This window comes from Lissotriton vulgaris, chromosome 2_1, assembly GCF_964263255.1.
Source record: "Lissotriton vulgaris chromosome 2_1, aLisVul1.2, whole genome shotgun sequence".
NCBI classification, from domain to species: domain Eukaryota; kingdom Metazoa; phylum Chordata; class Amphibia; order Caudata; family Salamandridae; genus Lissotriton; species Lissotriton vulgaris.
Window position 1 is genome coordinate 327685034 of NC_141687.1, and position 18814 is coordinate 327703847.

General features: G+C 48.1%; 1 protein-coding gene across 20 annotated transcripts in view; it reads left to right on the forward strand.

The window, feature by feature from the left end:
- NCOR1 (nuclear receptor corepressor 1) overlaps positions 1-18814 on the forward strand; it is a 1907529-nt gene that overhangs the window by 1823478 nt on the left and 65237 nt on the right. For 12 of the 20 annotated variants that reach the window (XM_086955042.1, XM_086955041.1, XM_086955040.1 and 9 more), the window contains 3 exons: positions 3403-3456; positions 3961-3987; positions 6423-6644. In XM_086955042.1, the coding sequence (XP_086811168.1) occupies positions 3403-3456; positions 3961-3987; positions 6423-6644 (303 nt within the window). The remainder of the gene's footprint in view (positions 1-3402; positions 3457-3960; positions 3988-6422; positions 6645-18814) is intronic. The other 8 variants (XM_086955044.1, XM_086955055.1, XM_086955057.1 and 5 more) reach the window with 1 other exon arrangement.

Consider the following 18814-nt stretch of genomic DNA (forward strand, 5'->3'; position numbering starts at 1 on the left):
AGTGACCATCGGCCGTAGGAAATCTCAATTTATGCACCACCAGATAAATCAACCCCCAACCCAGTTGGAAAGCATGCATGCCACACAATACGCCTAAAAAGAATTAAATCATCCATAGCCAACTCCACTGAGGTACTCCTGGCAGCAAAACAACAGCTAAACGAGCTTCGCCATCTCACGGGAAACTACACCTACATGTGGGAATCATTTACTTCTATGTTTTCAAATTCCTACTCATCTGTAGCCCGACACTTCCAGCTTAATGATCCAACAATTGCAGGGAAGGCTACGAGTGCACAAATGTCAACTCTTAAAAATCTTTTAAAAAGTCATAAATAAATCATTAAGGCTTTTGAGGTTACGCCCGGGGGACACTGATCTACTTTTGCAGCTTCGAAAGAGCAAGGCCGAACTCAGGAAACTTAAATGGGACAAAAGAAAAACATAAGAAAATTAACTCTGGGCCAAACTCCATTGCGACTCCAAAGGAAACCACAGTGCATGCTTCTGGGCAACGATAAACAAATTCCTACAACCGGGTCATGGCAAGTTAACAACATACATATCAAAAAATATCTGGACATTCTTTTTAGAACAACTTTAACCAGCATGCACCAGGACTTAACATTAGCAAGGATGACCAATCAGCACCTCAACTACAAACTGTGATAACCGACGTGGCTGAGAAAACCGAAATCGACGCCATGATCAGGGAATAAATACATAAAGTGAGGAAAGAAGGAGCACCCGTGCCAAACTGGATTCCACCAGCTCTTTTTAAACAAGACCCTGAATACCGGTCAGAACAACCAGCTCCAATCTTCAGCTGTGTGAAATAGTCCAGGAGTTTGCCCGCATCATGGAAGGGCTCAGTCATCTCACCAATTTATAAATCGGGGGACAAAACCCTACCACAAAACTACCATTTAATTGCACTACTGGACATAGAGTCAAAATATTTCACAGGCATCTACTAACAGAGCTGCAAGAATGGGCAACAGATCAAACCATAATCCCCCCCTAGCCAAACGGGGTTTTGTAGAGACACAGGCACAACCAACCTTTTAGCAATGTCACTAATTATCGAAAAAGCAATTTTAACCAAACAATCTCTCCACTTCTGTTTTGTGGATTTTAAGGCGGCGTTCGACAACGTGAACCAAGCTAACCTCTGGAGGAAATTGGCACTCTGGGTGGTCCCCTCATCCCTCCTGAACCTCCTAATGGAATCACACTACTACACGTGGATACAGGTAATGCACGGCAATGGCTCCCACCTGTCGAGGCGCGTACAAACGTCCTTGCACCCCTTCTACTTAACATTTACACAGCTGACTTAACAGTCCTCACTGCCTGCAATGCACACGCCCCTCGAAGAGGAGGAAAACCGATTTCCAGCATATCATATGCGGCTTGTGTTGTTTTAATTAGCCATACCAAAGTAGGTTAACAACGGTTACTTAACACTCTGCATGGGTACGCTGATGAAAACCAACTAGAAGTGAACATATACAAACCTAAAACTTTGGCTATCAATGGAAAAAAGTGGCCCCATGCCTGGTCGCTTGGAAAAATCGCAATTATGTACTGCAATATGTATAAGTACCTAGTTGTCATGTTTGACAAAGGAGGACAATTTGTGAACCAGCTTAACACCATCAAGAGGAAAGGAATGGTGATTACGACAACGCTAAGGATCCTCAAAACAAAATTGACTGGACAAACATTTGCCCCACTTCTTTGCGTTGCGCAAGCAAAAATTCCACCAACAGTAACATACGGCAGCGAGTTATTGAGAGGCTGGGACGCTTCACAGATGTACACCACCTTGGCAAAGGCATATGGAGTAATGCTAAACCTCCCGCCATATACCTCACCCGCACAGATTCGTCTAGAGCTTGGCCTAACAAAGCAACTCCATGCCACGCGCGGCTCGTATATCAAGTGCTGGGCCAAATTAAGAACTCCGCCAGGAACACATTGAACCATCCGCTCTGGCAGGAACTGTGCAGCACATCCACCACGCCGGCTAAAACATACTTGAATGAATCACTTGCTGCCACAGGACTAGCTGACTTATGGGAAATTCCGACAACGCACTTGCACTTTAAACGCATTGTAAACAAGGTTATAAAGAAAATTTCACTCACAGCAGATAAAGCCACATTTGCACACAGGAGCCACACATGGATAACTTTGTGCAGTTACAAATCTTTTGGCCCACAGGCATACTTTGAACTGGAGTACTCTAGGAAGTCTAAAGAGGCCTTTCTAAAACACAGATTGGGGATCCTGTCAGTCATACCCCATCTCCCACCTTGGCTGAGAAAGAACAATGGGAACTTGTGCCGGCTATGCAGAGTTGGGAACGAGGACGTTGAACACATATGTTCCTGCACCAAACTAAAAGAAGAAAGGGTAGGCCTCCTAAAAAGTCCCTTTAATGAACATGGCATACACAGTCTGAGACGATCAGTACTCGCATGTTTTAACCCAAGGGATCCACAACTAAATGGGAAGCTTGTCAAGTTCCTATCTCAATTTGCAGCCAAGCAAAGGATCATCGGTATGGCAACCTGCCCGTAGACTCCTGAGGCCCTAAGGGAAAGAAGCCATGGACACTCTGCACTTTCTTATCATTCATGCATGCCCTGGTACATACCATTTTTTAACAATCCATTGATTGAAAATGAAGTTGATCAAAATGTTTTATTAGAATGTACTTTTTTGTAATGGTTTTAACTAATCAAAAACAATAAATGTTTTACTTAACTTGTCTTACACTTCATTAAATATTGATTAGTCCAACTAATGGATACGCCGGGCACTAAGGGGATGCCACCACTGGGGTGGAGCTAATTACATACTTTAAACAATGCTTGTGGATCGGTGAGCGATACCCAATTTGCACTCATTACCATCTTGAATCCTTATAATTGAACATTGGAAATCAGGTGTGTATGTACCGCCATCCTATACTATTAAAATCTTACCACCACCACCGCTACCACCCCCAACCCCAGTGTTGCCATATCAAGACCTCCAATTCTAGGAACACTCTTCCTGAAAACTGTTTTCTTTCTACATTTATTATTTTACTATATTTAAATTTCTTTATCATATTCCATTAACTCTATTTATTTGTATCTTATAATGTGTGAGTTACATAAAACCTTTTGTAACAGCTCCACAGAAGGGGAGGCAGAAGGGGACTTTAGAGCACCTAAAACCTTTGCCAGTTGTGAACTAAATAATAGTACCACACTGCAGGTTAAAGAAATGGTAGAAATCATGTGTGTCGTTGAGATGCATAAAGATTTGACTAAGTAAGTGTTTTATGCATTGTTGCCCCTGTTCATGGCATTTTGTGTTAGATGAATGGCAAATTTTTTTCTATTACAGCTGCCGCTCAGCCTGGAACAGAAATATTTAACCTGCCAGCAGTCACTACCTCTGGTAAGATCGAATATGGTACAAAGCAAATGGCTAATAGTACTATTAAGGTTTCTGAGCGTTGTGCATTTTCTTTATGAAGGGCGAGAGAGGTGTGGTTCCCAGCCTATTTATTTGCATTGTTGATATGACACTGGTGTTCCAACTAGATACTGGCACCTTGAGACTTGGGTAATTTTAGTGACATCCTAGAATTCTGTCCCAGTATTTCTAGCTTTGTTGTTCTTGCAGTAAAGTTGTTAAGCATTGCTTACTACTTTCACAGTTGTGCGTGTGGCAGTCCATTCATGGATTTTGAGATGTATGAAGTTGTATATACATAAATATGATTCATGAATGTTAGCACATGCTATTCTACACACCCTTTGCCATTGTTACAAAATGCCCTAATATATATTTGAATTATTGATTTATTATGAAAAGGTCATGCCTAGATCATGGGAAATGTGGGTAGTTGCCTTGTAATTTTGGATGTGTGGTTTACATATCTTTTCCTTATTCACATAGGCATTCACTCCAGAAAGTTTGACCAAAGTGAGTTCAAATTGTCTGTTTGGTGCTGTACTTTATAGATTACTCCTCCCGGTGCTATCAAACCTTTCATGGCACTACTGTTAACCAGATCCTGCTTTCTGTTTTTTCGGTTTTTCTTTAAATAATTTTGGTGGAAGATCTAAATTCTAATTTCTTCTCCGAAACAGTTGTTTTCTTACATGTCTTAAGATTGTCACCTAGTGATATATTCATGTGTATGTGTGTATGCAAGTTTATGCACTAAAGCCATGGTCTTTCAGCCCTTATAGATGAAATAAGACTCTTATATCCATCACAGAGAATTAGAATTGTTTGATCTGTATGCTACCTTCGTTTTTTATGAGTTCAAAAGAAGAGCATGACAGGACATCAGACAGCTGCTTCTCTGAATTGGAATATAAATTACTCTTTAATGAATGTGTACTTTGCGTACTGTTAACTGTGCAGGACCACTCTCCAGGTCAAACAGCATAGCAGTGATTGTCCCAAAGGTGGGTCTAGATTATCGGCAGGTAACGTTTTTTGGGTTGCTTGCCTGTAGTTCAGTATTTATATATCATGAAGTTTTTTTTTCTCATGCTCCCAATGATTTCAAGTTTTTTTTTTAATCAATCTCATCATAACAATTCATTTGGGAGAAAAAAATCAATAACTCATGACACCAGGCCCTGGTATTTGTAAATGTAAATGTAAATGTACAGGAATTTATATAGCGCAAATCACCGAGCGGTTTCTAAGCGCTTGCTTAGGGAACCCGTCCTGGTATTCCTTCGTGAGATAACCCCCGGCAGGGTATCCGCAAGGTGAAAGCCAGGCATCCCGCCGCGTGGGGCCGTTGTGGAGATTAAGCAAGCTATTGCCCAGAGTCGCAGAGTGTGAACCCGTGAATCGAGTAGGCACCGGAGCGAGAATTGTCGAGTCCATGGACATTTTAGGACTCAAGACCCCGCCGAGCCGGGAATTGAACCCTGGTCCCGGGCTGACCTCTGCTTCCAGGTCTGCCTCCTCTAACCAGTGAGCCACACTTCTCTATTTATCATACCAAGCCCAGTTCACATTGCACCAGGCATGTTGTGTAGGATACCTGGACATCCATGTTCTACTAAGTTCCTGTTCACATTGCACAACCTCTTTTTACACGCCTGTCAAACTTCGTTTACGTTAATTACAGTATGTTGGGCAGTAAGATCTCCTCTAACCAAACACAATGAGAACAGATCACTTTGACTGTGGTCAGTGAGAGCTGTACTACCATAATGAGTGCCTTGACTCTGAACATGCTACAGCGCCATGACAATGCTGGTAAGATAAAACATTATATAAGCCTTTACATTCCACCAATGTCCACATTCAGACACGCCTGTTTTTTTGTACAACACAAATATAATTTGTTATACAGTGCCTCACCGCCCGGTCCAGCTAACTCTCCCTTTGTGAACAACCACCACATCATTTCATACTGAGCACAGTTTTCAAAAAGATAATACATTACAGGGGCACTTAAAAAGACTCAAGGTTTCCCAAAACGTCTTATAACTCTTGTCCCACTTGCAGCAATGTGTCCCCCAGGTTGTACTTTCAGTGACTGGCTATATACCACATATTTTGTTCAGATCCGAGATTGAATCTAGAATTTGACTTTTCTTTGCCAAACTATATTTTAATTATCATGCTGAAGAACATAAACTGTAAATTGATCACTTTTTTCCTTTATCCTTTAATACTGAGGCTTGAGCTCCAAACTGATCGAGATACGAAGTAACTTTGCAGTCGCTGGCCTGATAACAAAACAGACCTTCGATGATCCTTATTAATGTTAGAATTGGATTTAAACGTGAATGGTTTCCCCTTGAATGGTGACCAAATTTTGCTCCCATGATGTATAGTAGTGTGATACCTGCTATAGTAGCACAAATTCACAGCTTAACAATTTGCAGCCTCACACAGTCCGCACCTGGCATGTTTATGCTCTGCAATCTGCATACAAATGGAGATGTTTTTGCTGTTGTGATTTGTGCAATTATCGGTTCGGAAAATGCAGAATAGATAACTTTTCCTCTGGCTGCTTCCCATTTAGTTACCTCTTTTTATTTAGTGCCTGTGACTGGGATAGCTCCTTTGGGCGTGATTGCCCTCTCTATCTATTTATAACACATTTTGCATGCCTAATTCACAGCTTTAGTAGGTAATCCTCTGAGTAGTTTTCTGTTTGCTTTGGTGGTTCCCATATGTTTTTACTTTATTTTTCTTTTACTTTATCTATGCCCTTTCTGTATTTCACAATGACTCTAGTTCATTTTCATCTTTTCTATTGCTCTTCCCTCTCCACTTTCTCAAATACTCACATCTCTCCCTCCCCACATATAGCCTTTCTTCTGTGTCATATTTGCTTCCTCTCTCCACTCTAACTCAATCTGTATTTTTCCTGCCAACAGGTGCGATCAGTTCTAGGGGTCACAACTATGCTGATCCTGCCAGCAACCTAGGTCTGGAAGATATTATCAGAAAAGCACTGATGGGAAACTTTGATGACAAAGGAGATGATCATGGTATGCTAATGTCCCAGCAAATGGGGGTGGCAGCTGGCAACACTATCACCTCTGGATCTTCGACAAGTGATCTACGGAGAGACGAGGCAAACCCATCACCAAACTCAGGTCAGTCTACCTAGAAGAACCAGTGACTGGTTTATGATCTCAGTCATAAGTCCCATATTCCCAATTTTTTTAAAGATTTTTTATAAAAATGTTGGTACTAGAAAAAATATTTTAAGACTAAGTGCCTTATCTAAAGTGTAACAGTGCAGTCTTTCAGGGTACCATCCGCCAAAATTAGAGATTGCCGCCAGTGTAACAGTGATCTCGATACCTTGATTGCAACCAGTGTTATGGAGGTTCCTGTCCAGGTACAAAAGGTATGGTGGACGGGCACAGTCTATTTTGATAACTGTCCATTTCACTACCAAAATGGGATCCTGTCTAGAAAAAACAAATAACTAATGACTTCCACACCCCAGGTGTTTTTCCATGGATGTGGTGGTTGTTTTTTTTCCCACTCTCCAGGATATTGACATCACACCATCCAACCTAAATAGGAGCAGCGGTGTAATGCCCTATTTTTAAAATCACAACTCCGTTAGGCCGTTAGGGAAAGCTTTCCAGCTGGCAGTTCCTCTGACCCCTAAATAGAGCTGACAGGTGTCAGGGTACTCTGTCACATTTGTTACAGAGTGTGACATAGTTCCCTTTCCACCAAACTTTAACCCCACCATATACATTCAAGTACTTGAGGGGAGATTTGAAGGGTCTGATCTTGTCAGTTATTTTTTTTACTGGCCCTAGTAACAACTATCTGAAAGAAACAGGTTAGTATTAGATTCCTTACCTTAGAATATCCCCAGGCGTCAGACGTGGCCAGGGGTTCGGGCGACACCGCCCACGCGGCTCCGCCGGAGCCGCAGCCTGCTCCATACCCGCCGGTCTCTGGGCAGAACTCTACGCCGGAGGAGATCGAGTTCTTCCTCATGGCCATGAGGTCGCCCACTCCTCCTTCGGGTTCTGCGGCGCCTACGGGCCAAACGGCTCCGACTGGGTCCCCAAGCGGGCCGGGTGCTTCGGCCCCGGCGCCGTCGGGTGCTTCGGTCCCGGCGCCGTCGGCGACTTCTGTCCCGACGCCACAGAGCCCCGTTGGATCCTGTTCCGGATCCAGGTCGTCGCCGGTCGACCTTACGACCTCGCCGACGCCGGCCCCCAGGGTGTCGCCTCCGGCGCCGTCCCAGGACGACGTCGACCCCGGTCCTACCCTCGATTCGGGTCCGGCGCCGGTCGGTGCCGTATTTGACGCAGCTAAGAGATTTTTACTTCCATTACTTCTATGACCTGGCCCCATCCTTTGACCCAGGGTATCAGGAGATGGGTGGCGAGGAGGATTGGGAGGGGTCCGAGCACCCTCTGGCACATAAGTTCCAGTCTTCTCAGGACTGGGCAGGTGAGCTAGGGGAGGCCAGTGGTCTGGACACCTCGCCAGACACTGGTTTGGTCTCCCCTCCTACCGTGGCTACGGAGGAGGGGGCTACCTATAGTGTGGTGCTGACGCTGGCGGCCAAGGCCTCAGGCCTTGTGCTCCCCGTCGCGGCCGTGAGGACTAACCTCACTGAGGACCTTAAACCGCAGGCAAGCTCGGGTGAGCCTCTGCTGCCGTTTAATGAGGCCTTGTCAGACGTTCTTCTGGGCACTTGGTCCAAGCACGCTACAGGTCCATCTGTAGATAGGAACGTGGTCAGGCGCCACCGCCCGGCTCCGGGCGACCCTTGCTTCCAGTCCACCCATCCCACCCGAGAGCCTGGTCATCCAGGCCTCTAACTCCCAGACCGCATACCAGACGGCTCCCCCCGATCGGGAATCCAAGAGGTACGAACAGTATGGTAAAAAGATGTTATCCTCACTCAGTTTGGGGTTGCGGTCAGTCAACACCGCGTACCTCTTGGGCCGTTACACCCACTCTCTGTGGGACGCGGACGTGCTGCCACAATGTCCGGAGGGGGTTCAGACTAAACTCACCCAAGCCCTTGTGGAGGGTCGAGATGTGGCACCGTAGTCCATCCGGTGTGGGCTGGATACCACGGACTCGCTGGGCAGAGTGATGGCAACGACGGTGGCGATTTGTCGCCCCGCCTGGCTGAGGTCCGCCAACTTTTCGGCCGATGTCCAAAACCCCCTCATGGACATGCCGTTTGATGGCCATCGCCTCTTTGGCGACAAGGCAGACAGTGCGCTTGAGCGCTTTAAGGACTCCAGGGCTACGGCCAAGTCCTTGGGCCTCTCTGCCCCGCGCCAGCAAACTGTTGCCTTTCGCTCCTTTCGTGGCCAAGGAAGGGGCGCCCCCACACATCCTGCCAGCCATGGCCCGCAGACTAACATCCAGCACGGTGGCGGACTTGGTAACCGCCGTGGCGGCGGTCGGGGACAACGGCGAGGTCAGTCTACACCTACCCCTACAGCATCCGCCTCAAAACCCTCCTAGTCCGAGCTTTCAGGCCCATGTGACGCCAGTGGGGGGGCAGGGTTCGCCATCACTTCCTCCAGTGACGCACTGTCACATCGGACTGGTGGGTGCTGCAAATGGTCTGAAGGGGCTACTCCCTCCCCTTCGAGGCGACCCCTCCAGCCATACCACCGCAGTACCACTGTGTGTCGGGGGATCACTTGAGTCTTCTGCAAGAGGAAGTTACGGCCCTCTTGGCCAAGGGGGCCATCGAGCGCGTTCCCCCCAACTTTTTGCCAGGTGTTTTGCTGGTTTTCCGACTTAGTTGACCTGGGACCCTGCTATTCAGGGCCCCAGGCCCACTGCTCTCTCTGTAAAATGGATTCCATGTACCTTAGGTGCATTTACCAATTGGTACTGGGCCACCTTATCAGTCCCTGTACCCAGGGCATAGGTGTACCCAGGGCTACCAGGGGCTGCAGCATGTATTATGCCACCCCTGGCTGGCCATCTAAATCTGACACAACTGGCTGCACGACAGCTGGGGCAAGGTGGTGTAATCACCCTTTGCTTTAGATATAGTATACCTATATCTAACCCTAAAATGGACACATATCCTCTTATCAGTCACTCCTATGGCAGGCCTTGACAATCGTGAAGGCAGAGTGCTTGGAATCGTGTGAGATGGTGCTCTGGCATGAGCTGAGCCCGTTTGCAGCTTGCAGAACCAAGTGTAGGAGAGTAGGGTCTGCAATCCTATGATCACCCAGATTTTTTGCTTTTGTTTCACTGGTTTACGACTTTCTCTGGCTGTGGGCCTGCCAATCAGACCCACAGCCTGGCTGTTCTCTTTCTAAATTACCTCATGTACCCTAGGTGCATCTACCAATTGGTACTGGGCCACCTTATCAGACCCTGTAACTCAGGGCATAGGTGTACCCAGGGCTGCCAGGGGCTGCAGCATGTATTATGCCACCCCTGGCTGGCCTCCTAAATTTGACACAACTGGCTGCATGACAGCTGGGGCAAAGTCGTGTAATCACCCTTTGCTGTAGGTGTAGTATACCTATACCTAACCCTAAAATGGACACACAGATTCCTATCAGTCACTCCTATGGCAGGCCTTGACAATCCTGAAGGCAGAGTGCTTGGAATCATGTGAGATGGTGCTCTGGCATGAGCTGAGCCTGTCTGCAGCTTGCGGAATCAAGTCCTAATAGCTGTTCCATGATATCGCATACCATATACTCTTAAGTGCATTATAATCCTCGCGGTTAAATGCTATCTTTGGTATTGCTTTATCAAAACATGTCGAGTAAGGTGTCATACGAATTGGAATACTAACCCCTCGCCAATTCTGGCGACGGGGTTAGCATTCCACCCTTCTAGAGGGACACGACATGTATGTAACTGTGAACCCCGGTTAAAGTTAACTGAAGCCTCAGCTCCACAAAATGGATGCTGCCACCACAGACACGAGTCTGACCCCCTGCAGCTGGGAGTCCTTCCAGCGAGGGGAGCCTGGACAAAGGGTTTCCTGTCAGGGGCGGTGCTAGCACCGTCCCAGACATGGTTTTGTGTATCCTGGGTAGGCAGGGCTTTACAGGAAGGTGACTGCTGAGTGGCACCCCGGTGCTCACTACGCATAGGCCGGTCTGAACCAGTTCCAGGGGCACACCAGCCCCTGGCCTGGGGAAGTCCAGCATGGCTGAGGGGTGTAACCACCCCCCACCTAGTCCCACCCATAGGCAGGACCTAGTCACCGGGTCAGCCCCCTTTTTTAGTATAAAGATGGGAGCGGGCCCCCTGTTAAAATTAGATCATCTTTGGAATCAAGATACCACTTTCTTCGAAAGGACTTCACGATTTCTTCTTCAAGATTCTCCCTTGTGGCTAAGGAGTAGTCACCCTGCATCAAGCGGGCACCATCCTAAAGAACACTGCGGTCTGCTGCAAGTCCTTCATCACGAATCCGACGACCCAGCTCGACGAGACCCGGCTTCCCTGGCACCTCTGACCTCTACTCACCTCTACAGCCAAGCTGAGAACCGTGAGTGCGACGAGACCTCAAGGGACCGACGATCGCCAAGACTGCACGACATCTTTACTGCAAGCCCACCGTGTCCTCCACTGGTGAGTGCTTTGGGGTCCGAGAAGCCCCGACCCTGCGCAGCTCCAGCACCCAAGATCAGCCTCCCTGCATCTCCACGATCGGCGTGGGGCCCTTCTGCTGTTTGCTGTGCACCGCGTTGTTTGGCTACTAGCCGGCTGGCTTGTGGCCTTCTAAACGACGCCCAACGACTTCACGACTGCTGGTCTGGTTGCTCCAGGCTGGCCCTTGCTTCCTTGTTCAAGAGAGGCACCCCGGACCCTCCTGGTCCACTCCAGACGCCATTTTAGGTCCACCGCGTGGGCTTGAATTTGCCAAGGCTTTGTTGCCCAATCCTGGGTCCAGCGACGCCGACAGCGTCCATCTTCGTGGGACAGCTCGATCCTCCATCCTGGTCGCCGACAACGCCTCCTGGTCCGTGAGATCTTCGAGTCAAGCGTCACCCACTCACCTAGTCGAGGTGGCTACCATCCGGTGCCCTCCTGGTGCCCACTGACTACTGGCTAGTAGTCTCGAACTTGGTCCCCTCTGCTTTCAGGTGTCATCTATCTTCGAGATCCAGGCTTGGATCCAACTGAACTTTCTTCACTGGTCACCGGCCAGCATCTTTTCTTCCGGCTCCTGGTCCGTCTACGAGGATTCCCGACGTCTTTTCAGACCTATGCAGCTGCAGCCCCTGGGCTAGGTAACTTCGGCATTTCGGTGCCCCAGCATAGCCTCACTATCCAAGGGTCAGAATCTACTTTCGTTTTCTCCCTACCAGGTCGGGTTCGCCCGAGAACACTAACTTTCTAATTCCTAGCTACCATAGACTTTTGTCCCGCATCTCGCGTGAGAGTGCACACACTGCACCCGAGTCCCCTAGGCCTCCTAGAAGTAATCTAACGATTCCCTAGTCAAGTCCTAGCGATTCCAAAAGCTATTAGTACTGTACTTACCTGCTAGGAATTTCGCATTCCACTTTCAGAGTATATGGTTTTCCGTGCCCCTCGGGCATTTGTATATACTGTGCTAACTTAAGTATTTTTGTAAGAGTTTTGGTTTGTGCTTAGTACCCTGTCCTCATAAAGAGTACAGGGCTGTTGTGATCTTTAAATAAATAACTGTTTATTTTCATAACACTTGTGTGGTGTCCTTTCACTTGGTATTCAAGGGGTATATGTGTGGTAAACAGCTGGCTTAACGCGCCCTCTCGAGTCTTTAGCCTTAGACTGCTCGTATCCACGCTACTAGGATAGCTGGTCTATAAGGTTGACTTACAACCAATCATCAATAAGGGTTGCTGGACTGATACATAGTGTTCACTAGAATAGTGAGCACTGCATATCAGGCCACCTTCTCACATTGGTGAGCAGCGGTTGGGATTTGAGCTTGCTGTTGTTTTACCACACGTATCCTAAGAATATCTTGTTGAAAGATCACATAAGTACTGTTAGGTACATATAACTAAAGCTTAGAATACTCTGAGTTCTACTGAACCAGCTGTTGTAGCTCCTCAAGGCTTAGCACACCTTGGCTACAACTCTAGCAAGGGACCAGTAGGTAACACATAGTGTAGGTAGGTGCATTACTTACACCACACTAGAAGCAGTATGTCGGTCACAGGAGGAAACATTGAGTCTCCCCTTGTGTCAGTTGACCCTCCACAGGTCATCCCTTCAAGATATACTGCGCTTAGCTTCCATGAGTTACGACAAGTATGTACCTCTAGGAAGATTAAGCAGGGGTCTAACCCCACAACTGCTTTTCTGATTGGTCTCTTAGAGACTCATGATGCGAGGAGGGCTGGTAACCCAGACCCTTCTACTTCAGAAGGCAATATGCCCTCCCTACAGGGACCCTTTGATGACCAGGACCATCCACATCAGGAAGCAGATGATGCTGATGATGAGGATGATGACGTGGAATCTAAGGGTGAGGCAGAGCAGGACCAGGTAGAAGTCGTCAGACTAACCAGGACCAACTTAAGCAGACATGAGAGGGACTCTAGGGGAGCCCTGGGGCCACTCTCAGGTCAGCTTAACGTGGGGAATGGACGAGATAGATCTCTATCAAGAGGCTCTATCAGATCCCTTCATACCAATGGCTCTCAACGTTCCTCTCAAAGGGGAATGACATCTCCCCAGAGGAGAATGTATGAGGCTAAGGAAAAGGCAGCCAATCTGAGGATTGAAAGGGAAGAACTTGCCCTGGCCAAAGAAAGGCTTGCCTTTGCTAGAGAGCAACAATTGGGTGGGACAGTCCCCACTGGTGGCAGCATTGTACCTAGCAATAGGGAAAGGAGTTTTGATACAAAACACCTTGGTAAGATAGTGCCCCCCTTTAAGCAAGGGGATGACATCCACAAATGGATTACTGCTTTGGAGAGGGCCTGCACTGTGCAAGGTGTTCCCCCAAGTCAGTGGGCAGCTATCTTGTGGCTCTCCTTTGAGGGTAAAGGAAGAGACAAGCTCCTCACCACAAGGGTGGAGGATGCTAATGATTACCAAGTCTTGAAAAGTGCACTGGTTGATGGGTTTGGCCTAACCACTGAGCAGTACAGGGTGCTGTTCAGGGATACCCAGAAAACTCAGTCTCAAGATTGGGCTGACTTTGTAGATTGTGCCACTAAGGCTTTTGAGGGCTGGTTGCTGGGCAGTAAGGTTACTGATTATAAAGGATTGTACAATTTGATGATGAGAGAGCAAATTTTAAACAATTGTCAGAACCAGTTGTTGCATCAGCATCTCGTTGACTCAGATCTGACCTCTCCCCAAGAATTGGGAAAGAAGGCAGACAGATGGGTTAGAACAAGAGTTAAACAGAACCAGGGCCAGAATCAAGGTGGTCAGAAGAAAGCAGACCAGAAGGGTAAAGATTCAAAAGGGGAACAAAATGACCAGAAGTCTTCGACAGGTCCCCAACAACCCAAAGAGGGTGGGGGTCAGGCTCCCCAAAAGAAGAAAGAAGGCCAATCTAAAAGGTGGTGCCAATACTGTAAGAGTAAAACTCACTGGTTTAGTGAGTGCACCAAGAAAGGAGGAGGGCAGACTCCTGCCACTGCAGCCCCTAAGGCACCTGTGCCCCCTAGTACAGCCAGCAGTGGTAGTGCACCTCCCAAGGGTTTAGTAGGGTTAACCCTGGGTTCTGAGGGGAGTGACAACTTAGTTGGCACCCTCACTCAGGCTGTCCTTGTCAGTACAGGGGATATGGATATGTCCCCTGACATAAGTCCCAATACTTTGGGCAAATACAGACAGACACCTTTTATTAATGGAAAAATGGCTCAGGCCTATAGGGACACTTGTGCCAGTGTCACAATGGTGACACCTAGCTTTGTGGACCCTGGACAGATCATGCCAGGTACAGAATTCCTGGTGACCAATGCAAGCAATGTCACTACCAATCATAGTATGGCAATTGTAGCTTTCTCCTGGGGAGGGGTAACTGGCCAAAAGAAGGTTGTAGTTAGTTCAGACCTCCCAGTGGATTGTTTGTTGGGCAATGATTTGGAGTCATCACAATGGTCAGAAGTGGAGCAGAGGACTCATCTGGAAATGTTAGGTTTGCCAGCACATGTGTTTGCTGTGACTAGGTCACAGGCCAGAAAATGCCCCACTGAACAGGTGCTGGATCCTGGAACAATGGACCAGACACCTCCCAAGAAAAAGAGCAGTAGGGTTAAGGCTGTGCCTTCCCCCTTGCCCCAGGTTGTGGATCAAGTCTCAGAGGAGGCTGACCTGCAAGAATTGAGGGAAACTGAGCCTAGAGAGTTTGAACTTGATCAAGTTGAATTCTTGGGTTCAGGGGGACCCTCAAGGGAAGACCTGGGGAAGGACCAGTTAGACTGCCCTTCTCTTGAACCCCTCAGACAGCAGGCTGCTGCTGAGGCTGCTGGGAACGCCACAGGTACCCACAAGGTATACTGGGAAGATGGACTCCTGTACACTGAGTCAAGAGACCCCAAGCCTGGCATGACCAGGAGGCTGGTTGTACCCTTGTCTCAGAGAGGTTTCCTACTTACCTTGGCCCATGAGATTCCCTTAGCAGGTCACTTAGGCCAGACAAAGACTTGGGACAGGCTTGTCTCACACTTTCACTGGCCTCACATGAATGAGGATACCAAGGAGTTTTGTCGCTCCTGTGTCACTTGCCAAGCCAGTGGTAAGTCAGGTGGCACAACAAAGGCCCCCCTTATACCAATGCCTGTGGTGGGGGTGCCCTTTGAAAGAGTGGGGATTGACATTGTTGGTCCAATGGAACCCCAGACAGCATCAGGGCACAAGTTTATACTGGTGGTAGTGGATCATGCCACCAGGTATCCTGAAGCTATTCCACTTAGGACCACCACAGCACCTGTGGTGGCAAGGGCCCTAGTTGGAGTGTTCTCCAGAGTGGGCTTCCCTAAGGAGGTTGTCTCTGACAGAGGTGCAAACTTCATGTCAAGCTATTTGACTGCAATGTGGAAGGAGTGTGGTGTCAATTACAAATTCACTACACCCTATCACCCACAATGCAATGGGCTTGTTGAAAGGTTCAACAGGACCCTAAAAGGGATGATTCATGGACTACCTGAAACACTCAGGCGTAGATGGGATGTCCTGATGCCCTGCCTTCTGTTTGCTTACAGAGAGGTCCCACAAAAGGGGGTTGGCTACAGCCCTTTTGAACTTTTGTATGGGCACCCTGTGAGAGGCCCCTTGTGTTTGGTGAAGGAAGGATGGGAGAGACCTCTCAAAAAGCCTGCAACCAACATAATGGACTATGTACTTGGTCTCCGCTCCAGGATGGCTGAGTATATGGAGAAGGCATCAGAAAACCTTAAGGCCAGTCAAGAACTTCAAAAAGCTTGGCATGACCAAAAGGCTGTCCTGACTGTTTATCAGCCTGGACAGAAGGTGTGGGTGTTGGAGCCAGTGGCCCCAGCAGCACTCAAAGACAAATGGTCTGGGCCCCACACAATTCTTGAGCAAAAGGGAGAGGTCACCTACCTGGTGGACCTTGGAACTCCCAGGAGTCCCCACAGGGTACTCCATGTCAACAGGCTCAAAGCATATGTCGACAGGAAGGACATGAGCTTGCTCATGGCTATAGATGAGGGACAGGAGGAAGAGAGTGACCCTCTCCCAGACCTGCTCACTCAGAATCCTGATGATGGGTCAGTAGATGGTGTTGTCTTTTGTGGCAGCCTCTCTGAACATCAGCAGAAAGACTGTAAACAGGTTCTTCAGTCTTTCAGACATATGTTCTCTCTGACACCCAGTCAGACCAATTGGTGCACCCATGAGGTTGACACTGGTGACAGCCTGCCAGTCAAGAGTAAAATCTACAGGCAGCCTGATCATGTTAGAGACTGCATAAAAACTGAAGTGCAGAAAATGTTGGAATTGGGAGTCATTGAACCCTCAGATAGCCCTTGGGCTAGTCCAGTAGTTCTAGTGCCAAAGCCTCACACCCAAGATGGTAAGAGAGAGATGAGGTTTTGCGTAGACTACAGGGGTCTCAATGCAGTCACTAAGACTGATGCCCATCCAATACCAAGGGCAGATGAACTTATAGATAGATTGGCTTCTGCCAACTACTTAAGTACATTTGACTTAACAGCTGGGTATTGGCAAATCAGGTTAGCTGAGGATGCCAAGCCCAAAACAGCATTTTCAACCCCTGGTGGGCATTATCAATTTGTGGTAATGCCCTTTGGTCTGAAAAATGCACCTGCCACCTTCCAAAGGTTGGTGAATCAAGTCCTTACTGGGCTGGATGACTTCTGTGCAGCATATCTAGATGATATTGCTGTCTTTAGCTCCACCTGGGAGGATCACCTGGTCCACCTGAGGAAAGTGTTAGAGGCTCTGCAAGCAGCAGGCCTCACTATCAAGGCCACCAAGTGCCAGATAGGGCAGACACAGGTTGTATACCTGGGCCACCTTGTAGGTGGAGGCCAGGTTCAGCCACTGGAGAGCAAAATACAGTCAATCAGGGACTGGGCTCCTCCAACCACCCAGACTCAGGTTCGAGCTTTCTTGGGCCTGACTGGATACTACAGAAAGTTTGTCAGGAACTATGGTTCCATTGTGACACCATTAAATGAACTGACAAGTAAGAAAATGCCAAAAAAGGTTCAGTGGACAGCAGGCTGTCAAAAAGCATTCGATGACCTAAAGCAGGCCATGTGCACAGCACCTATCCTTAAGAGTCCAGACTACTCCAAACCATTCATTGTCCAAACAGATGCTTCTGAGTTGGGTGTGGGAGCTGTTCTTTCTCAACTGAATTTTGATGGTCAGGATCAGCCCATTGCTTTTATAAGCAGAAGGCTGACCCCCAGAGAGAAGAATTGGTCAGCTATTGAGAGGGAGGCCTTTGCTGTGGTTTGGGCCCTGAAGAAGCTGAGGCCATACTTGTTTGGCACTCACTTCAAGATTCAGACCGACCATAAGCCCCTCTTGTGGCTAAATCAGATGAAGGGTGAAAACCCCAAACTGCTTAGGTGGTCCATTTCCCTACAGGGGATGGACTTTACAGTGGAACATAGACCTGGTACTGATCATGGCAATGCCGATGGGCTCTCCAGATATTTCCACTTAGAACAAGAAGACTCACCTGGTCAAGGTTAGCTTATTGTCCCAAAGTTTGGGGGGGGGGTCATGTAGGAGAGTAGGGTCTGCAATCCTATGATCACCCAGATTTTTTGCTTTTGTTTCACTGGTTTACGACTTTCTCTGGCTGTGGGCCTGCCAATCAGACCCACAGCCTGGCTGTTCTCTTTCTAAATTACCTCATGTACCCTAGGTGCATCTACCAATTGGTACTGGGCCACCTTATCAGACCCTGTAACTCAGGGCATAGGTGTACCCAGGGCTGCCAGGGGCTGCAGCATGTATTATGCCACCCCTGGCTGGCCTCCTAAATTTGACACAACTGGCTGCATGACAGCTGGGGCAAAGTCGTGTAATCACCCTTTGCTGTAGGTGTAGTATACCTATACCTAACCCTAAAATGGACACACAGATTCCTATCAGTCACTCCTATGGCAGGCCTTGACAATCCTGAAGGCAGAGTGCTTGGAATCATGTGAGATGGTGCTCTGGCATGAGCTGAGCCTGTCTGCAGCTTGCGGAATCAAGTCCTAATAGCTGTTCCATGATATCGCATACCATATACTCTTAAGTGCATTATAATCCTCGCGGTTAAATGCTATCTTTGGTATTGCTTTATCAAAACATGTCGAGTAAGGTGTCATACGAATTGGAATACTAACCCCTCGCCAATTCTGGCGACGGGGTTAGCATTCCACCCTTCTAGAGGGACACGACATGTATGTAACTGTGAACCCCGGTTAAAGTTAACTGAAGCCTCAGCTCCACAAAATGGATGCTGCCACCACAGACACGAGTCTGACCCCCTGCAGCTGGGAGTCCTTCCAGCGAGGGGAGCCTGGACAAAGGGTTTCCTGTCAGGGGCGGTGCTAGCACCGTCCCAGACATGGTTTTGTGTATCCTGGGTAGGCAGGGCTTTACAGGAAGGTGACTGCTGAGTGGCACCCCGGTGCTCACTACGCATAGGCCGGTCTGAACCAGTTCCAGGGGCACACCAGCCCCTGGCCTGGGGAAGTCCAGCATGGCTGAGGGGTGTAACCACCCCCCACCTAGTCCCACCCATAGGCAGGACCTAGTCACCGGGTCAGCCCCCTTTTTTAGTATAAAGATGGGAGCGGGCCCCCTGTTAAAATTAGATCATCTTTGGAATCAAGAT